The 22,689-nt window shown below is 43.2% G+C and overlaps 2 protein-coding genes across 3 annotated transcripts in view; one reads left to right on the top strand and one right to left on the bottom strand.

Moving 5' to 3' along the window:
• Positions 1 to 6,506, top strand: part of firrm (fignl1 interacting regulator of recombination and mitosis) — a 19,848-nt gene extending 13,342 nt beyond the window's left edge. For both annotated transcript variants that reach the window (XM_070440088.1, XM_070440089.1), the window contains exons 22-24: positions 3,310 to 3,390; positions 4,432 to 4,593; positions 4,925 to 6,506. In XM_070440088.1, coding sequence (XP_070296189.1) covers positions 3,310 to 3,390; positions 4,432 to 4,593; positions 4,925 to 5,131 — 450 coding nt within the window. In that variant the 3' untranslated portion in view covers positions 5,132 to 6,506. The remainder of the gene's footprint in view (positions 1 to 3,309; positions 3,391 to 4,431; positions 4,594 to 4,924) is intronic.
• scyl3 (SCY1-like, kinase-like 3) lies at positions 5,982 to 22,689 on the bottom strand. The gene is given in 15 exon segments (XM_070440090.1): positions 5,982 to 6,790; positions 7,530 to 8,299; positions 8,392 to 8,562; positions 8,651 to 8,822; positions 10,403 to 10,442; positions 10,444 to 10,561; positions 11,097 to 11,129; positions 11,284 to 11,423; positions 11,668 to 11,857; positions 19,775 to 19,901; positions 19,992 to 20,048; positions 20,152 to 20,265; positions 20,454 to 20,639; positions 21,350 to 21,567; positions 22,132 to 22,689. Coding segments are annotated over 14 exon segments (2,349 nt in total). The 5' UTR covers positions 21,515 to 21,567; positions 22,132 to 22,689; the 3' UTR covers positions 5,982 to 6,724.

Raw genomic sequence — 22,689 nt, forward strand, 5'->3', positions numbered from 1 at the left:
ACTCCAGTGTGCATGTACAGTGCTTTCAGAAAGTATACACATCTCTATAATTTTTTTTCACATTTTGTTTTRTTCCAAAGTGGGATTAAAATGGATTTGTCATTTTTCGTCAACGATCTACACAATACACTATGTCAAAGTGAAAGAAAAATGATAACATTAAAAAAAAAACACTAATGTATCTTCATTGGATAAGTATTCAACCCCCTGAGTCCATGCAGTTGAAGTCGGAAGTTTACATACACCTTAGCCAAATACATTTAAAATCAATTTTTCACAATTCCTGACATTTAATCCTAGTAAAGATTCCCTGTCTTAGGTCAGTTAGGATCACCACTTTATTTTAAGGATGTGAAATGTCAGAATAATAGTAGAGAGAGTGATTTATTTCAGCTTTTATTTCTTTCATCACATTCCCAGTGGGTCAGAAGTTTACATACGCTCAATTAGTTTTTGGTAGTATTGACTTTAAATTGTTTTACTTGTGTCAAACGTTTTGGGTAGCCTTCCACAACCTTCCCACAATAAGTTGGGTGAATTTTGGCCAATTCCTCCTGACAGGGCTAATGTAACTGAGTCAGGTTTGTAGCCTCCTTGCTCGCACACGCTTTTTCAGTTTCTGTCACAAAATGTTCTATAGGATTGAGGTCAGGGTTTGTGATGGCCACTTCCAATACCTTGACTTTGTTGTCCTTAAGCCATTTTGCCACAACTTTGGAAGTATGCTTGGGGTCATTGTCCATTTGGAAGACCCATTTGCACCAAGCTTAACTTCCTGATGATATCTTGAGATGTTGCTTCAATATATCACATCATTTTCCTACCTCATGATGCCATCTATTTTGTGAAGTGCACCAGTGCCTCCTGCAGCAAAGAACCCCACAACATGATGCTGCCATCCCCGTGCTTCACGGTTGGGATGGGGTTTCGGCTTGCAAGCCTCCCCCTTTTTCCTCCAAACATAACAATGGTCATTATGGCCAAACAGTTCTATTTTTGTTTCATCAGACCAGGCAACATTTCTCCAAAAGTACGATCTTTGTCCCTATGTGCAGTTGCAAACCGTAGTCTGCTTTTTTATGGCTGTTTTGAGCAGTGATTCTTCCTGCGTGAGCGACCTTTCAGGGTAGTCGATATAGGACTTGTTTTACTGTGGATATAGATACTTTTGTACCTGTTTCCTCCATCTTCACAAAGTCCTTTGCTGTCGTTCTGGGATTGATTTGCACTTTTCGCACAATACGTTCATCTCTAGGAGACAGAACACGTCTTCCTTGAGCAGTATGACGGGCTGCGTGGTCCATGGTGTTTATACTTGCGTATTATTGTTTGTACAGATGAAGTGTGTACCTTCAATTGCTCCTTAAGTCTTGGCTGATTTCGTTTGATTTTCCCATGATGTCAAGCAAAAAGCACTGAGTTTGAAGGTAGGCCTTGAAATACATCCACAGGTACACCTCCAATTGATCAAATGATGTCAATTAGCCTAACAGAAGCTTCTAAAGCCATGACAATAATTTTCTGGAATTTTCCAAGCTGTTTAAAGGACAGGCAATTTGTGTATGTAAACTTCTGACCCACTGGAATTAGGATAGATGAATATAAGTGAAATTAATCTGTCTGTAAACAATTGTTGGAAAAATTACTTGTCATGCACAAGGTAGATGTCCTAAACCGACTTGCCAAAACTATAGTTTGTTAACAAGAAATTTGTGGAGTGGTTGAAAAAACGATTTTAATGACTCCAACCTAAGTGTATGTAACTTCCGACTTCAACTGTACATGTTTAGAATCACCTTGGCAGCGGATCACAGCTGTGAGTCTTTTTGGGTAAGTCTCTAAGTGCTTTCCAACATGGATTGTACAATATTTGCACATTTCCTTTTTTAAATTCTTCAAGCCTTCAATTCTTCAAGCTTGGTTGTTGATCATTTCTAGACAGCCATTTTCAAGTCTTGCCTGAGATTTTCAAGACGATTTAAGTTCAAAACCCGTAACTAGGCCACTCCGGTACATTCAATGTGGTTTTGGTAAGCAACTCCAGTGTATATTTGACCTTGTGTTTTAGGTTATTGTCCTGCTGAAAGGTGAATTAGTCTCCCAGTGTCTGTTGGAAAGCAGACTCAACTAGGTTTTCTAGGATTTTGCCTGTGCTTAGCTCTATTATGTTTATTTTTTTATCCTAGAAAAACTCCCTAGTCCTTGCTGATGACAAGCGTAGCCATAACATGATGCAGCCACCACAGTGCTTGGAAAATATGAAGAGTGGTACTCRGTGTTGTGTTGAATTTGCCCCAAAAATACAGCTTTTTATATTCGGGACAAAATGTTAATTTCTTTAGCGTATATTTTGCAGTATTACCTTAGTGCCTTGTTGCAAACAGGATGCATGTTTTGGAATATGTTTTTTCTGTTCAAGCGTCCTACTTTTCACTCTGTGATTTAGGTTAGTATTGTGGAGTATCTACCAAGTTGTTGATCCATCCTCAGTGTTCTCCTATCACAGCCAATAAACTCTGTAACTGTTTTAAAGTCATCCTTGGACTCATGGTGAAATCCCTGAGCGGTTTCCTTCCTCTCCGGAAACTGAGTTGGMAAGGACGCCTGTATCTTTGTGCTGACTGTGTGTGTTGATATACCATCCAAAGTGTAATTAATAACTTCACCATGCACAAAGGGTATTCAGCATCTGCTTTTTACATTTTTTACACATCTATCAATAGGTGCCCTTCTTTSCGAGGCATTGGAAAATTCTCTGGTCTTTTGTGGTTGAGACTGCTTGAAATTCACTGYTCGACAGATAATTGTATTTGTGGTGTACAAAGATTAGGTAGTCATTCAAAAATCATGTTAACCACTATTATTGAACACAGAATGAGTCCATTCAACTTATTATGTGACTTGTTAAGCACATTTTTACTCCTGAACTTATTTAGGCTCGCCATGACAAAGGGGTTGGGTTGAATACTTATTGACTCAAGACATTTTTCTACAAACAAAATTCCACTTTGACATTATGGGCTATTCTGTGTAGATAATTGAAACAAAATCTCAATTTATTCAATTTTAAATTTGGGCTATATCACAACAAAATGTGGAAAAGGAAAGGGGTGTGAACTTAAAGCACTGCTACATTTTTTTTATTTTATTTAACTAGGCAAGTTAGTTAAGAACAAATTCTTATTTACATTGACGGCCTACCTTGGCCAAACCTGGACGATGCTGGGCCAATTGATGTGATACAGATGTAAGTTGTTCTGGATAAGAGTGCCTGCTAAATGATGAAAATGTGTAATGCTCATGTTTCAGGTCACCAATCATGAGGAGGTGATCTCCCAGAGCTTGTCTTCAGAAGACACCAAAAACAAAGTGGTGAATTTCCTCAGTAAGGTAATGAATGGTACCCACCACATCCAATACACAATCATTGGGACCTGGAGATAATAAAAGATGGGACTGAACATTGTCGTGGAATTATTCTGATCAAAGGAGAGACTTTTTTTTGTTAGTTTTTTTCCCCAAAACAATTTAACTTTATTATTTAATTACTGCAGTAATGGAGTTGGTCAGTAACCACCCGGAGGTAGTCGCCGRGAACTCAACTAGCAGAACTGAGCCACAGCATTTTATAGTTGAGACACATCCTCCTGAATACATGACAAACAACAGATGTGTGGAATGGGTCAAAAGGTTAGGATTGTTATGAAAGAAATGAATAATTCATAGCAGACAGTATCTGCTATGAAGACTGTTCTCATTGTATGGAAACCATGGTTTGGCTCCCAAGACAAGGTTCTCCTTATCAGCAATTCATAACAGATCTCGTCCCTGGTACCTTAGACATCAATTTATTTTAATTTTAGATTTTTTTTGTTAGGTCAGTTGAGAACAAGTTCTCATTTACAACTGCGACCTGGCCAAGATAAAAACAAAGCAGTGTGACACAAACAACAACACAGTTACACATGAAATAAACAAACAGTCAATCACACAATATAAATAAATCTATATGCAGTGTGTGCAAATGAGGTAAGATTAGGGAGGTAAGGCAATAAATAGGCCGTAGTGGCGAAGTAATTACAATTTAGCAATTAAACACTGGAGTGATAGATGTGTAGAAGATAAATGTGCAAGAAGAGATACTGGGGGGCAAAGGAGCAAATCAAATAAGAATATGGGGATGAGGTAGTTGGATGGGATATTTACAGATGGAGGCTCAGTCCCTCACATGCACCACTGTGAGTTGAATGGAATGGAATGTGGCTGTTGGTTTTTATCACCTAGCCATCACTTAAATCAGTTGCCAGCCCGAGCATCAGAGACTCCTCTCAGTTCACACAGACACACATGAGTTCTAAGAACCCTGTTCTATTGCATAAAACAGTATTAAAACATATCGTACTTTTCTACCATTAACGTGTGTTCTTCTAGACTATTAACGCACAGGAAACGGTGGAGACTCGGCTTGAGAGGTTAAGATTGGAGACGCCTGTTCTTGAGCGACACAACACCATACTGGAGACCAATGAGGAAACTGCTGCTGGGGTTTCAGCTGCATCTGCCGGTGTTGACCAGTCCACTGCTGACACCGAGGTGAGTGACGAGGCTGATGCCTGTGACCATATTATATCTGTGTTTTTTGGGGGGGGTGAAAGATTAATTCTACAACAGCTGTTGATGGCAAACTTGGCAGATTTAGCCAGTGAGAGGATGGTAATTCAAAAACAAATCGTTTCTGTCCCTGAACCAATAGCTTAAAATACCTCCCTTAGTCATTTTACTTCCCTTCCTAGACGTAATTACTGATCGTACATTATTCAACAAGTCTGTGCGGTCAGTGATTACTTTAAGTATTTTGTAAGTGTTCAATCAGTTTCTCCTCTGACTTGGATAGTGATACAGTGACTCATTACCTCCCATCCAGCCCTGTCCCAAGCGAGCACGGCAGGAAACCAGCGTTGAGGAGGAGTACAGCCGTTACCTCCAGACAGCCGAGAGTTCCCTGAGGGCCCTGCAGACGCTGGTAGAGGGGCGTGACACCGACACCCCTCCACATTGGGTGACATCCAGACTACAGGAGCTGCAGACTCTGATAACCCATATCAGCACAGCCAACCCACCAAACCACTAGTGAACTGGCAATTTTTGTATTATTTCTTTTTAGCTTTGTTATAAATCTGCCTGTTACAAACCCTATTTTATAAAAAGGGGTATGGGGGGGGGTAAGGGCCAGTCCTTATTAAACATGAATCCCTTGAATATGGAGTCTTTTCAGTAARTTGGGTGTGTCCAGACATGATTTCCCTCTGCTGGTGAATGTGACATGACCGTCCCGTGGACTTCTACAGCAACAAATTCACAATCAACAGACAATATTACAAGTGAAGCTGCAGTACGGTATTATGTYATCTAGGTCCATTGTAGCCACTCAGGATAAGACAGGAAAGAGCATCATAACCAAGAGTTGTGAAATAGTAGACRAGTCGATTTCCCAGTTCAAGCACTCAAGACAGATCAGTACTGGAAATTCTTAGCAAACATGGTCCATTAAAAAGCTTGCTTTTTTTGCCTGTAAATATATCCAGTTGCTTTCACTTTAAATCAAATGAAAAATGAACAGAATGTGTGTGTATCTTCTTACGGTTGACTTTTGTCGTCAACAAAAAATATTAAGAGGTGCAAGTGAAGCTGAGCACTGGGATGTAAACGCAGCATTTGGGCCAGCAGGTAGCCTAGTAGTTAGTGTTGGGCCTGTAACCCAAAAGGTTGCTAGATCGAAACCCAGAGCTGACAAGGTAAAAAAGGTCAGTTAAATTCTTATTTACAATGGTGGGTTAACTGRCTWGACTAGTTAAAGGTTACATAAAATTAAACATGCCCAGCTTTCATCCCGACAGTATTAGTCTCGTGAGAAATATAGGCTTATTGTTCAGAGCTTTAGCAGGTTGTCAGACAACTGAACTGTAAAATTAAATCAGACGTATCATAAAACCTTTTATTCCACCAGAAAGATACAAATAAATTGTCAAATCTTTCACGTCCATTTCCCACCCCCCAAAAATCACACTTCTCTCACCAGGGATATGTCAAGTCTTTTCCTCAATTCCTTGCATGCTCTCYCCAGCCTCCTCAAAACGGCAGAGAGACGTGAGGAGATCTGAGGAGAATTTTCAAAAAGAAGCAAGGAAAGACTTGAAGTTTCCCCCGAAGTATMCTGACTTCTCAAAAAGTCATCCAAATTAAACTGCCAGATGAGAAATGTATGGCACAAAACTAGAGTTAAAACARTCCACTAGTTTAGTGGATGACATTTTGGCAACAAACTATGATGACGGATTCCCAACGTCTGYCTGCTGTCCCAGTCTAGCTGGTAACAATCCCAAAGTCCCATCACATCATTCTAGTACAAAAGTCAAGTTCCATAGATATAATTCCTTAGTAAACAGGATGGATGGTCATCTTATTAACCAACTGAAAACTGATTAAAATCTCAATTGTAAAATGTATTCTTCAGTGTCTCGTATCCCATCACATTTATTTTTCATTAGCAATATTACTTCATGATAACAGTTTAGAACAGGATGTGCAGCTGGAGCGGGTGTTCCAGTTCTCCGATTGGCTGGTTAAGGAGAGGTGCATCCTGGAAATTGAAGTGCTGCAGTAACCAGCAACATGTAGTCTCTACAACGTGTCTGAGTAATAGATCCAGCCAGGTAACTGTCAATCACCAGGTGTTCTCATCCTCTCCCCAGTTAAGGTCAGCTCCTTCTCCCCAGCCTTCTGCTTCCGTCTGTAAAATAAAAAGAAATACAGAGATTAATTAAAAAATGGCCACTCATGAAGCAGGATCTTATCTTACGCTAATGAATTTTCTTTATAGTACATGGGATTGACATTACATTCTGAAAGGCGCTTGCCCATCAGGCAAGTCAGRAATATTATTTTGGTTGCCTGAAGTTTATGATCACTTGCCTGAAAATGTAAATGAGCCATTTACACGCAGAAATGCCATATATTGKCTGCCTTTCACCTACACATAGGGGAGGAACCAGAAAGATCACTACTGGAATTCTTTGTATTTTGACTATCGGTAAAAAAAAATCTCAGAACAGGCTCAACTGCCATAAAGTTGTCTCACTTACTCCACTCCTCCAAACAGCAAAACATTTTTGTTGTAGTCCCAGACAAACTCACCTGACTCAACTCACAGTGCTTGTTGACCGGTTGAATCAGGTGTGTTTACAAGGGGCTTCAATGTGTTTTGTTGGGGCTTCTCCAGGACTGGATTTGGGAAACAGACTTAAAAAAAAAAACACTGGGGAGGCACCAGACAGATCAGCTCTGGAATTCTTAGCCGTTTGACTTTTAAAATCACATCCCCTTTAAATTTCAAGCCCTGGATTCTGTGAATATCCCAGTGAGGGACTGGTGAAAAGAAGAAGTGTATGTGATCCAGTGGGGCACAAGCGACCCTGCACCTACCTAGTAACAGAGAGTAGTAGTACTTTGTTTCTTTCACATGGACTCACCTCCGTCTGGTCGGCAGCTGCGAACTTGGCGGTGAGTGTTAGTGTGTCTACAGATGGCTCAGTGTGTTCTGACGGTGCRGCTGTGAGCAGCCCAGTATCACTAACATCGCTCTTCACGGGCAGCAGCAGAGCTGCAGCAGATGACAGTTTAATGTCCGGCTCCATGTCTGCAAAGAAGTCCAATTCCGGGTCTCTCTCCTGCTTCCTCTTCACCTCGATGGTGAACTCCTCTCCCAGAACCCTCGTGCCGCCATCCTTGCGTGCGGTGTGCAGCTTGGGCCTGGGCTCGTCGTTAGGTTGCGGYTCTTCTTCCTGCCCCCAGCCGTTGTCCCAGGAAGACGTTACCGTTGTCTTCCTCTCAAAAGCCTTGAGGTTATAGCTCAGTTTGAGGGGTTTGGACCCCCCTCGCAKGGGCTCGGCCGTCAGGCTGAGGGGGGGTGGTGGTGGTGGTGCGGTGGCACCCCCTCTGGGTGGGGAGGTTAGGACGACAGGGTCTGGTATGGGCGTGGTGGGGGAGAGGTCAAACGTGGGCTCTGTGTCCTCGACGTTGTCCCATGGTTCCTCCTCTTCGTCCCGYGTTCTGTCGGAGGCCTGCATGTGTATCTGGACTGGCTGCTCCTGTTCCCCCTCCTCTGGGTCACTCCAATCTGGCCAGTCCTCGGCCTGACTCCGGCCCTCTGGCCTTTCTGACTGGTCGGGACTGTAGGAGGACTCCTCTTCCTCGTTTTTGCTGAAGCCATTCAGGGGTAGAGACATCTCTCTACTACTACCTGGAATAAGGACCAGATGACTGGTATAAGCTTCAACCACTGAATGCGAGTGAATTGGAAGAGGTTTTACGTTCCCAGTATTACTTCCTTACCTGATTTGGGTGGCAGGGCGTATATCCCGGTGGTCTCTCTGACCTGAAGGCTGTCTATGTTCCCCAGGACCAGCCCCCCTCTCACTGCTACCGGTTTGGGGAACAGACTCAGGACCTTTGAGGGCTGGGCCATCTGGGGATGGGACTCTCCAACTATGTGAACTGGAGAGGCTAGAGAAGGATTAATTGTTTTGTAGGGAACTAGCACTGCAGTTATATGAAATCAAAAAAGATAAGTGTTATCTTATGTGTTTCTTACTTTCTGGGGTGACCTCAGTAGACTTAGTGAAGTTGGGCCTGGTGCGTTTGAACACGTTGGTCCTCTCCCCACCCACCACCACTTGGGCACCTAGCAACGGCACCAGCACAGCCAGGCTCTGCAGCGTCATGGCAACCAGAGAATCATTTGTGTCTCTCATCCCAAGCAACACCTGCAGTTTACAAGGGAGGGAGGAAGATATCTTGAATTGAACCAGTGTTTTCAAAACATACCAAGCAAACCCCAGCAAAGACTAAATATACTGAACAGGTCTGTGGTTCCAACATTTGCATTACCGTATAATGTTTCTGAATAAACTTATGGGAGGTGAACCACACTCATCTGGTAGTAACTTTCCGGGGACCCCTACTACCTAGGTTCACATCAGTGGGGTAACAGTCTTGAAGCAAATGGACAACCCGGCTTCAAACCCAGTCAGTAACATCAGCAAATATGAAAATGGTCGGTAGAGTGTTTGTCTGACCTGAGGTAGAATGCGGTTCTAGAGCGTTTGTCTGACCTGAGGTAGGATGCGGTTCTAGAGCGTTTGTCTGACCTGAGGTAGGATGCGGTTCTAGAGTTTAGAGCGTTGTTGACCTGAGAGTAGATGCGGTTCTAGACGTTTGTCTGGACCTGAGGTAGGATGCGGTCTAGAGCGTTTGTCTGACCTGAGGTAGGATGCGGTTCTGAAGCGTTTGTCTGACCTGAGGTAGGATGCGGTTCTAGGAGCGTTTGTTGACCTGAAGGTAGGATGCGGTTCTAGAGGTTTGTCTGACCTGAGGTAGGATGCGGTTCTAGACGTTTGTCTGACCTGAGTTAGGATGCGGTTCTAGAGCGGTTTGTCTGACCTGAGTAGGATGCGGTTCTAGATGTCTGACCTGAGGTAGATGCGGTTCTAGAGCGTTTGACCTGAGGTAGGATGCGGGTTCTAGAGCTTTGACCTGAGGTAGGATGCGGTTCTAGAGCGTTTTGACCTGAGGTAGGATGCGGTTCTAGAGCGTTTGACCTGAGGTAGGATGCGGTTCTAGAGCGTTTGACCTGAGGTAGGATGCGGTTTCTAGAGCGTTTGACCTGAGGTAGGATGCGGTTCTAGAGCGTTGACCTGAGGTAGGAGGCGGTTCTAGAGCGTTTGACCTGAGGGTAGGATTGCGGTTCTAGAGCGTTGACCTGAGGTAGGATGCGGTTCTAGAGCGTTCTGACCTGAGGTAGGATGCGTTGTCTAGAGCATTTGACCTGCGGTAGATGCGTTCTTAGAGCGTTTGACCTGAGTAGTATGTGGTTCTAGAGCGTTTGACCTGAGGTAGGATGTTGTTCTAGAGCGTTTGACCTGAGGTAGGATTGTTCTAGAGGTTTTGACCTGATGGTAGGATGTGGTTCTAGAGCGTTTGACCTGAGGTAGATGTAGTTCTAGAGCGTTTACCTGAGGTAGGATGTAGTTCTAGAGCGTTTGACCTGAGGTAGGATGTGGTCTAGAGCGTTTGTCTGACCTGAGGTAGGATGTGGTTTCTAGAGCGTTGTTCTGACCTGAGGTAGGATTGGTCTAGAGTGTTTGACCTGAGGTAGGATGTAGTTCTAGAGCGTTTGACCTGAGGTAGGAAGGGTTCTAAGTGTTTGACCTGAGGGAGGATGGTGGTCTAGAGCGTTGACCTGAGGTAGGATGTAGTTCTAGAGCGTTTGACCTGAGGTAGGATGTTGTTCTAGAGCGTTTGTCTGACCTGAGGTTGGATGTGGTTCTAGAGCGCTTTGTCTGACCTGAGGTAGGATGTGGTTCTTCAGCTCGTCTTGGGAAAACCTCAGCGTAGACGTTGAATGTAGCACACAACACCGGACGTGTTTCCTCGTTGACCTTGAAGAGCTTCAGCAGCTGAGGAACCACATGTTTTCTGTAGAGAGAGACAGACAGGAGCACTCCTCACTCCCGCACCAATCTGTGCAACACAGACAGATTGAAATTAGAAACTCTGGTGGAAATATTATGTGTGTAATCCCTTGTAAATAAACTTGATTAAAAAAATTAACAGAACACGATGCATTCAACATGTCAATACTACGCACAAAAATATCTCAATCTCTCAGACCCAAGAGCCACTGCAGCCCCTCATGACAAATTCAGTTTTTTTGTGGCCCCCACCCCGATCCCTGCTATAACAGGTTTTTCAGCATCAGATGATGATGATCGATAATGTCAAGCTGCACTGAAGTCCAACAAAACAGCTCCCACAATAATTGTATTATACATTTCTCTGCCAATCATCAGTCATTTGTGTAAGCTGTGTACATGTTGAATGCCCTTCCCTATAAGCGTGCTGAAAATCTGTCTACTGTGAAATAGCATCTGGTCAAACAATTTTYCCCCCTAACGTTTACTAAGGGTTGGTAACAGGCTGATTGGTCRGCTGTTGGAGCCAGTAAAAGGTGCTTTGCTCCTTTTAGGTAGTGGAATGACTTTTGCTTCCCTCCAGGCCTGAGGAGACACTTTCTAGTAGGCTTAGATTGAAGAGATCGCAAACAGGAGTGGCAATATTGTCCTCAGTAATTTTCCATCCAAGTTGTCAGACCCAGGTGGCTTGTCATTGACCCAGAGTGCTCCACATGGGTGATAAATAGCCAATAAAAAAATAAAAAATACAAACCCTTCTTTGGCTTTAAGAGGTGAGGCAGAAAGCTCTTCACAGCAGTGGGTTCAGCAAACACCATCCCATTGAGAAGTTTTGGGACAAGACGCGTTGCTATCAGTTCCTCTGGCAGGCTCTGCACCCGGTCCAACAGAAACCTACCGTACAGACAGAGGATACTTTCTGTGGGCTCAGACAGTAACAAGTTAATTGGCAGACATTTTGTTATTTGAGGAAATAAATAATACAAAGATAACAATGTATTGTCACATACACCGGATAGGTGCAGTGAAAGGAGTCGTTTTACAGGGTCAGCCCATACTAGGAACGATGACAAAGGCAGAGCTGTCACCAACAATCACTAACAGCCTAATTAATATGCACACACAGTCACTCACTCACTTAAAGAATTCATTCTTCTCTTCTTCTGCCTTCAGGGTCAGGCTCTTCAGAAAATTCATGACCTCCAGAAAGTCATTTCTGAAGAAGTCGTGAGTGAGTAGGGAGCTGAGGGAGGGCCGAGACAGGGGGTCAGAGGTCAACAGGCCTGCTTGGAGAGTCCTCTTCAGACTGCCTGATAACTCTTCAGAGACTGCAGAAAGAGATGAAACAGTGAGTTCCCTCAAATTAAAAGCTGACAATCTGCACTTTTAAATCAATCAACACTTATAAAGCCCTTTTTTATTTTTATCAGACGATGTCACAAAGCTAATACAGAAACCCAGCCTATAACCCAAAACAGCAAGCAATGCAGAAGCACAGTAGCTAGGAAAAACTCCCTAGAAAAAAAGGCAGGAACATAGGAAGAAACCAAGAGAGGAACCAGGCTCTGAGGGGTGGCCAGTCTTCTTCTGGCTGTACCGGGTGGAGATAAGAGTACAAGGGATGAAACGGTTACATGATAAAACATGGTCAAATTTCCCAACGGTTAGTATTACTGTTTCAAATGTTAAATCATCATTAAAACCGTGTTTGATTACCACAGTTTGAAAAACTCACGGTAAATACTGTCCAACATCAACCAAAGTTAGCAACAGTCTGACGCAGGCGTAGCTGTGCAACGTGGGTTTTGTTTTGTGTGAAAACATGGCGGAAGGCAGTGACAGCATTCGGGAGATTTTCCAGCCTTCTAAGAGGACCAAATATGAAGTGTGATTGTATTTTGGCTTTTACAAGAGTGCTGAGGGAAACTTAAAAATCGAAGATGGTCACCCTGTCTGCAGAACATGCAAACAGGGTGACCTTTGTGACCACCACTTTATAGCGAATGCAAGGGAAGTTAACCTTTAGCTCAATGCAGGGACTTCGGGAMTGGGGGAAAATGTCATGKTTTGTCTAATTTGCTAATAGCTTGTCAATAATGTAAACTGAAGCKTTCAGTGTTACCTRYTCTTGTAAAAACACTACACGTTGTTCTGCTGCTGTGTGGGTCGTGTGTCTGCAGACTMTWSKYSCMYWKYWCAYRMKAWMACRYKWTRTRKWKTWKWSWCMCAMMMMMMAYATWTTKTKYWYWTWWAAWWYWYMWYWTKTSKMSWYKKKKKTRWAARWGTKYYMMMASRRGARAAAMRMTATAYACACACACACACCTATACAAGACTCCTGTGTCAATTGTTGGGCTCATTGCAATTACTATCACTGTCTTCTTAAGACTCATTTGTATTTATGCCATATTGTGCATGGCATATATTCAAATGCAACACAAGAAGATGTGTGTGAATAATAATTATAATGTAACACCAATAATAACAACACTACATTTGCTATTTCCTTGTTTACAGAGTGGGCGTGCAGCAGGCAAACCCAGTGATGCTACTGGTCCCTCATCTACAGTTGTGACACAGACACTCCAGAAAGCATTTAAAAAGGCAGGCTGCTTATACACCCACATCAAAAACATGCTCAAGACCTCACTGCAGCCCTTTCATATTACACTGCAAAGGACGTGATGCCATTTCCTATTGTTGAGAGGCCTGACTTTCTGRGGCTGATGAAGGTTGCCGTGCCTCACTACAAAGTGTCATCACCAACATTATCTTCCAAGACTGAAATCACAAACCTGTACAACCAGGTTAAAGCTGATGTTGGAAAAAGTTTGGCTCAAAGGCACATGGTTTGCTGCAACTATTGACCTCTGGACCAGTGAAAGCAGGAGGTGGTCAACCCTACATCAGCTTCACTATCCATTACCTCACCCCAGACTGGTAACTGGAATCAAAGTGCCTGGAAACACAGTTCTTCCCAGAAGATAACAACAACATCAGAACGTTTTTTGAGAATATGCTGGAAGAGTGTGTTAGTTGGGGGGGGGGTCAACAAGAAAGACCTGGTCTGCATAACCACAGAACAAACATGATCAAGGCTTTTGAAGAGTTCCCAGATTTGTGGCCTTGGTGCTTTGGCCATCATTTGAACCTGGCCATCTCAAAAGGCTCTGAAAATTCAGAGAGTTGACACAGCAGTCAAGGCCTGCCGTCATCTGGTCCAAGGCTTCTCACGGAGCTGGAAGAGAAGGAGAGAACTGAGAGAAAAGCAAGCTGCCCTCAACATGCCACAGAAGGCTCTGATCCATGATGTGGTGACCCGATGGGGGATCTACACACAAGATGCTTGAGCGTTTCCTCAGCCAACAGCAGCCAGTCTGTGCAACACTGACTGGAGAAAGAGGAACATGGCATCTGATGACCCAAGGATGCCGACATAAGTGTCATGGAGCAACTGTGCCAGCTCCTTGAACCTCTGAGCAAGTTTACAGATGCACCTGCCTCAGAGACACGAGTGACACTGTCAGCCATCAAGCCTGTCCTGGACCACGTCACCCGTGATGTTCTGGTGGAAAAGGATACGGAGCCATCCCTGACCAAGGAGATGGAAAGGGTAATGAGAGAAGACCTTAACAACAGATCCACAGAGAAGACCTTAACAACAGATACACAGAGAAGACCTTAACAACAGATCCACAGAGAAGACCTTAACAACAGATCCACAGAGAAGACCTTAACAACAGATCCACAGAGAAGACCTTAACAACAGATCCACAGAGAAGACCTTAACAGATCCACAGAGAAGACCTTAACAGATACAAAGAGAGTCATGCACATGGCTTGTTTCATTGACCCCCGCTTCAAAAAGGAGCTTGTTAGATGAGCCTGAGGCTGCAAAAGTTGACACAGCTGTGTCCAGGAGGCCTTGAAGCTGGCAGCTGCACAAGTCAGGGAAGAACCACAAAGCACCAGCAGCACTAACACCCCCACAGTGGCATCGGAGGGGAAAGGCCTGGCTGGGATGCTGAGAAAGATCACCTCTCTGCTGCCTTGGGAGGTAAAGAGGGTCAGATTCCGACCACCCCAGAAGAGTGTGAAATAAGAGGAAGGTCCACCTGTCTGCCACCCATTCCAGCAGAAGAGGATCCACTGGTGTGGTGGAGGGGCCATGCATCAGAGCTGCCTCACCTTGCCAGGAAGCTTTTGTGCATCCCAGCAACCAGCGTGCCAYCAGAGAAGAGTGTTCAGTGCCAGCGGGCACATTGTCTCCCCTCGCAGATCACTACTTAAACCGGACAGTAAATATACATACAGGATGTTATGCCAGTAGCACCTTATTCCTTTATGAAGGAAAGAACAGACATACAAATCAGTGCTGTTGATTGGATTATATATTTTGTGTTGTTATTTTAATGTCAACACCTGCATATTGGATGTGTTTACATATGGTTGTATTGTTCTTATTGGATGTGTTTACATATGGTTGTATTGTTCTTACATGCCCATTGCTTTACTTGTGATGTTTTTATATGCACGTTTGATGTGCTTAATTAAGGTTGCGTTCATTTAAACCTGCACTAGGGGAACTTTCACCTCTCATGGCGCCATCTTTAATGTTAATGTTTTTACACACAAAAAGTGCATAGTGCTGCAGATTTGTTGGTTTTCAATATAAAACTTGAAGTGATTTCAGTGTGTGTGTGTGTGTCAGTACTTCTTGAACATTTCCAGCACATTTTAACAATCCCGCGATAATACTGATAACCGTGATCATTTTGGTATCTATAATCGTGATATGACATTTTCATACCGTTTCATCTCTATAAGAATACATGGCCATTAAGGCCAGATTTGAACATCTTGAAGAACAACGTTCATAGATGACAAGCAGGGTCAAATAATTATCAGTGGTAGTAGTGTGCAATAGGTCAGCACCTCAGGAGTAAATGTCAGTTCTGCCGATCACACGATTGGTCTGAATTTTAAACGTGTATTTTTCCATATATAGACACACCCTATGTGTTGTAATCAACTATCTGGATTGAGCTTGTCTGATGCTCTAAGCTTACGGTTTGATGAAATAAGACAAATGCCCCAAGAGGATGTCAGAAAGCTAGATAACCAAACCCAAAAAATAAAATACAAAATTATTATTATAAAAATAAAATAAAATAAAAAACACTTAACCTGACCCAACTATTCTCCTCTCGCTCCTGCAGATTCTACCATTACTCTCCTGAAGTTGATGGTAATCGGCTACGAGGAGTTGGCAACCTCTCATTTTGAATACCAATTTATCGTACCATTTTCACCAATCGCCAGTTATGGTGTTCATATGCACATTTTTATGAGTTTAATTGAGAATAATGTTTTCATATTGCAAAATCTTTGTCAWGTGGTTAATAAAAATTCTAATATTTTATTTTTTACCCTTTTTGGGGAGCAATTGGGAGTTACAGTCTTGTCTCATCRCTGCAACTCCCGTACGGACTCGGGAGAGGCGAAGGTCGAGAGCCGCACGTACTCCGAAACACAACCCAACCAAGTCGCACTGCTTCTTGACACACGGAGGCCAGTCGCACGAAACACCGTACACCTGGCTACCGAGTCAGCGTGCACTGCACYCGGCCCGCCACAGGAGTCGCTAGTGCGCGATGGGACAAGAACATCCCTGTCGACCAAACCCTCACGATACTGGGCCAATTGTGTCTCCCGATCKCGGTCGTCTGCGACAGAGCCTGGACTCGAACCCAGAATCTCTAGTGACACAGCTAGCACTGTGATGCAGTGGGAGGCCCTGGTTAATCCAAATGCTACCCAAAAACGAACTTATATTGTCATTGCCAACTATGTAAAAATAGCCTACATAAAGCCAACAAATAAAAAAATGTTGAGGCCTGCAGGTAGAAAATATCCTGATAAAAATAAATATCCTATAAATCACTATGGCGACACATGGCCTGTCTGCAACGAACTTCAAACACTGTATCAACTATTTAACTTGGGTCTGGCCTGAAGCTTGCTGTAGCAAATTTGCAACATTGTATAAAATATTCTGGGCCTAAAATAAATAATAAAATGAATGAAATAAACCAAAACTTGTTTCTCACAAGTGTAGCATAGGTTGTGCTCTTCACAAACAATGGGTCCACTCCGACAATGATAACGTGAAGACTGGAATAATAATATTGAAAGCATTAAACAAAATGACCATAACCGAAGTAACAACAACAACATTGTAGATTAGAAATTATATGAATTAATGGTAAACGTAGTACTGGTGATATACTGTATGTAACAGGGAATTGATATACACTAGTAGTCAAACAATTCACACAATGAAGTTATGAAACAATGAATGTGCACAAATTGGCACTCTGGAGAGAGTGCATTCTGGAGAGAGAAGTGCATTGTGCATCTGGGCGCATAGTCAATCCAACATCGGCCATGCAGCATTTATGGTGATACGACAGCAGCAAGGCAGGGTATTCATACTGCTTGCGCTTTGCAGAGCCGTTGTCAAGGAAGTGAGCTCGTGTTTATACAGGATGTACCGCACCCACCTACCATTAACAAATCATATCAATGGAAAGCTACAGTGGGGCAAAAAAGTATTTAGTCAGCCACCAATTGTGCAAGTTTTCCCACTTAAAAAGATGAGAGGCCTGTAATTTTCATCATAGGTACACTTCAACTATGACTGACAAAATGAGAGAAAAAAATCCAGAAAATCACATTGTAGGATTTTTAATTTATTTATTTGCAAATTATGGTGGAAAATAAGTATTTGGTCAATAACAAAAGTTTATCTCAATACTTTGTTATATACCCTTTGTTGGCAATGACAGAGGTCAAACGTTTTCTGTAAGTCTTCACAGGTTTTCACACACTGTTGCGGTATTTTGGCCCATTCCTCCATGCAGATCTCCTCTAGAGCAGTGATGTTTTGGGGCTGTTGCTGGGCAACACGGACTTTCAACTCCCTCCAAAGATTTTCTATGGGGTTGAGATCTGAGACTGGCTAGGCCACTCCAGGACCTTGAAATGCTTCTTACGAAGCCACTCCTTCGTTGCCGGGGCGGTGTGTTTGGGATCATTGTCATGCTGAAAGACCCAGCCACGTTTCATCTTCAATGCCCTTGCTGATGGAAGGAGGTTTTCACTCAAAATCTCACGATACATGGCCCATTCATTCTTTCCTTTACACGATCAGTCGTCCTGGTCACTTTGCAGAAAAACAGCCCCAAAGCATGATGTTTCCACCCCCATGCTTCACAGTAGGTATGGTGTTCTTTGGATGCAACTCAGCATTCTTTGTCCTCCAAACACAACGAGTTGAGTTTTTACCAAAAAGTTATATTTTGGTTTCATCTGACCATATGACATCCATTCCAATATGCTCTCTAGCAACTTCAGACGGGCCTGGACATGTACTGGCTTAAGCAGGGGGACACGTCTGGCACTGCAGGATTTGAGTCCCTGGCGCGTAGGTGTTTACTGGATGGTAGGCTTTGTACTTGGTCCAGCTCTCTGCAGGTCATTCACTAGGTCCCCCCGTGTGGTTCTGGGATTTTTGCTCACCTGTCTTGTGATCATTTTGACCCCACGGGGTGAGATCTTGCGTGGAGCCCCAGATCGAGGGAGATATTACAGTGGTTCTTGTATGTCTTCTATTTCCTAATAATTGCTCCCACAGTTGATTTCTTTCAACACAAGCTGCTTACCTATTGCAGATTCAGTCTTCCCAGCCTGGTGCAGGTCTACAATTTTGTTTCTGGTGTCCTTTTACAGCTCTTTGGTCTTGGCCATAGTGGAGTTTGGGTGACTGTTTGAGGTTGTGACAGGTGTCTTTTATACTGATAACAAGTTCAAACAGGTGCCATTAATACAGGTAACGAGTGGAGGACAGAGGAGCCTCTTAAGAAGAAGTTACAGTCTGTGAGAAAGCCAAAATCGAACGGTTTGTAGGTGACCAAATACTTATTTTCCACCATAATTTGCAAATAAATTCATTAAAAATCCTACAATGTGATTTTCTGGATTTTTTTCTCTCATTTTGTCAGTCATAGTTGAAGTGTACCTATGATGAAAATTACAGGCCGCTCTCATCTTTTTAAGTGGGAGAACTTGCACAATTGGTGGCTGACTAAATACTTTTTTGCCCCACTGTATATAGAGCCCCCCGCATTGTTAGAAAATTTGTGAGGCTCCGCATTTGCGTCACACCCTCCGACCACATATTCGGATCAAGCGTAAATTGGCTTTTAGTCTCGGGCCTCCGCAATGGATTAGTTCACTGAGATGGGCGAAAATATATATTACTGCTCGACTAAAAACAATCTCRGTCGACCAACAGCCTAACGACCCCAAGGAAATTGACCAGTCGACTAAATTGGGTTCAGCCCTAATACAGTGTACATTTACAACTCTTTCCATGACATAGACCTCTCAAAATCAACTCTGGACCTCCAAGCCAGTTTTTCCATTGTTCCCCTCTAACCAGGAACTAATTTAGACCTGGGTGTGTGAAATTAATTATCAGGTAGAACAGAAAACTAGCAGGGTAAGAGAATCCAGGTGAAAGCTATGATCCCTTATTAATGTCACTTGTCAAATCCACTTCAAAGTCAGTGTAGATGAAGGGGAGACGGGTTAAATAATGATTTTTAATCCTTGAGACATGGATTGTGTATATGTGCCATTCAGAGGGTGAATGGGCAAAATAACAGATTTAGGTGCCAGGCGCATTGGTTTGTGTCAAGAACTGTAACGCTGCTGGGTTTTTCACACTCAACAGTTTCCTGTGTATCAAGAATGGTCCACCACCCAAAGGACATCCAGCCAAGTTAACAACTTTGGAAAGCATTGGAGTCAACATGGACCAGCGTCCCTGTGGAATGCTTTCGACACCTTGTAGAGTCCATGCCCCGACAAATTGAGGCTGTTCTGAAGGCAAAAATGGGGAGGTGCAACTCAGTATTAGGAAGGTGATTCCTAATGTTTTGTACACTCAGTGTGGGGAGAGAGAGAAGAGGTATGGCAGGAAGAGAGGACAGGGAGGATGAGCAGAAGACAAGACCAGGCAAAGGAGAAAGAGAGCATCACAAAGTCAGAGATTATCAAGCATAATGTTCATTTCCATAAGAAAAAAAGCCATTCCATCCTAGTGTACAAGTGTTCTGTTCAAGGTTTGAAATTCAACRTCCCAACAGTCAATCAGGTTGAGGCTTTAAAGCTTCTCCACTCACCATAGCCATTGAGAGAATCATTTATTTTCAAATTCAGGAGAGGGATGAGGGTTTCCACCATCATTCCAAAGGAGAAGCAGTCTCGAGAGTGTGCATGCTTATCTGCCAATGTTTTAAAGCCTTCCACCTGCAAAGAATGATTCTATCAATTAAAGACTGTTTTATTATTGGTAATTATGCAATGTTAAAATAACAGTGATGGGCCTGTTAACCTTACCCGCTCCTCCGGAGGAACAGTACTGGTCTCCCTCACATTCTGAATGGTGCTGAGAAACTGAGGTGGACAATAGAATAGAACTTTAAACACTTAAAATAACCACAGACAATAGTGATGGAAAGTAGATTAGTTATTTCTTTCCAGCTGAATTGTCAGTCACCTCCGGGGTAGCCTCAGCGAACTTGCAGACAGTCTCCATCCCCCCCAGCTTCCAATGGCCGTCTTCACTTACGAACACAGAAGACATGCAGACGTTGTTGTGGCTCGATTTTCCCTGAGGGGAGAAAGACGACATGTTATAACAGAAATGAGAACTAATAGGGAACAGCGCAGAATCATGTGAGAGAGTTTAAATGTTAAAAACGTTCCCGTCCAACACTTTGGTCTTATGAAAAAAAAATGCCTGCAGGGATTCTTCATTAATAGTGTCTGCCTGTGTGTGTGTGTGTGTGTGTTCCTTACCCTCTCATGCAGGAAAATCAGGGCCTGTAGCAGGTCATAGATGCCTGCACACAACTCCTCCGGAGTCAGGCTGTCCAGCAGGGGCTCCAGAGGCTGCACACGCTCCGTCACCAGGTGGATACCCCCATCCTGCACCGAGCATGACAGGAAACGCAGCAGACACGGGTGCCTCAGGGTCTTCAGGTGCTACAGGGAACCAAACATTCATTAATGGCTCTTATTTTGTTCCAGCAGCTCACTCCTGTATAAAGTAGGATGAATGTAAAACTATAATTTCTTCAGGTGATAAGAGGCAGTACAGGATGAGAGGGGAGAGGCTGGAGGGATGTGGATGTAGCCTTATCCCTTTTAATGCTGTGCTTCCTTATCACATTTTTTTTTTCTTCACAATACCACACTCAAGCAAAGGGATGGTAAGTGATTTCCTTGGTAATGGCAGCTACATACACAAGGGAGCATCATTGCCCACCAGTAGCCTCACATCATGAGTAGCAGCATGTGTCACACTTACTGTAAGTCACTCTGGATGAGACTGTCTGCTAATGCTTAAATATAACACAACAAGGCTCAGACAAATTCAAGTGACCATTTATCATGAGGATATATTACAGCCAGGGCAGCAGACCGAGACACTGGTGATGCCTTGCCCAAATGTGACTAGCCTGGAGAAATCCAGTCTGTTTGTGCTAACATTCCACTTAGTTGCTTGAATAATTGTAAGCGAGCGTTGTGCCTTTTCAACACTCCTCTCCTTCTCATGCTAAACATGGCATGACAAGAAGTGACAATGAGTGGCAAAGAGTGGAATGACAGCTAAACAGGCTGGTACCCAGGCAACAATCAGACGGCTATACTCTGTCCGGAAGACATGTTTAATAGATACCATATGCGTTTACCTTAGCAGCTTTGTTGACTTTGTCTTCGTTGCCCTGCTTGTGAACAAACACAGAAGCCGGCTTGCCATCCTGGAGCACGGCAGAGTACATGGTCAGCCCTGAGGGCAGGGTTAGGAGCGGTTCCTCCAAGATGATGCTCCGCATAGCGCTGCTCTCCGCGCCCATGGTCGCTCACCCCTCGATGCGGGTTGTTCGGGACGCAGTGCCTGACGATCACACTGTACAGGGATTTAAAATAGAATTAGAAAAAAGGTCCACAATGTGGACAATAAAGTTTTTTCCCCAACTTCACCACATAAAAACAGACACTGAACACCATCAGAAGCACATCAACATCATTAAATAAACTATACAAAGTACAAATTCAGTATCAAGTTCACATATATTCAATAATTTGTCTAAACCATAATCATCAATAGTTCCTAATTTTAAATAAATCAAATATCATCAGATGACAGATAGTTAGCTAGCTARGCAGCGTAGCTAACTAGTATCTGCATGTTAAGTGATACACATCTGGCTAGCTGACATGGTTGAATGCTGTTGATATAACCAGGTCACGCTAACCACCCTCTTGGACTCCTGTCATGCAGAGTTAATACAGCAAAATGGCACTCGGAAAGCAAAAGGTGTTCACACCTGGCTAGCTAGCTACTAGCTAACCTAATCATCTTATTTCTGCTAGCGAGACTCTGGTTGCTTTACAAATGGCTAGGTAGCAAGGCAATAGCGTAGTATACCCAGTATCAGTAATGTTAATGTCACATCGAAGTTTGTGTTACCTGTTTGGTTGAGTGGCACTTCTACGTATGGACAGCCAGCTAAGTTAGATGGCTACGCTCGCAAGCTAGCCTTGCTAAAAGTAGTCATCGCATTGGTTGTCACTTGGTCTTCAGTCATAGACACTTCAGTTGATGCTCATGCCAATAGACAAACATTTATATATAATGTCAATTGCCAATAGGTTAGCAATCCACGTATTTAACAATGGAGAAGATATTCGTTGTTTAACTTTAACGTGAAGCAAATAAATCGCTTCCTGTGTACCAACTGTAAACAACCGGCTCTTCCTGTCAACGATTAGGACGAAACCATTAAATAAAAGCCAGTGGCAGGCGGGCCGGGCATTAGAATCAAATAYGAATTGGCGTTTGAACAACCACGAATAAGTAACTATAAAATAATTACAGTGGTTCTAAACAGTTCGTTCATTTGGTATCGTGTAGTATTTGGTGATTAGATCCGTATGATATAACAAAATCAAAATACGTTACCCTCTTTATCAATACAAATGGTCAATGCCATAGTGGTACGAGAAAACGCAGGTAGAACGCAACATA

Source organism: Salvelinus sp. IW2-2015, unplaced genomic scaffold (genome assembly GCF_002910315.2).
Source record: "Salvelinus sp. IW2-2015 unplaced genomic scaffold, ASM291031v2 Un_scaffold2204, whole genome shotgun sequence".
NCBI lineage: Eukaryota > Metazoa > Chordata > Actinopteri > Salmoniformes > Salmonidae > Salvelinus > Salvelinus sp. IW2-2015.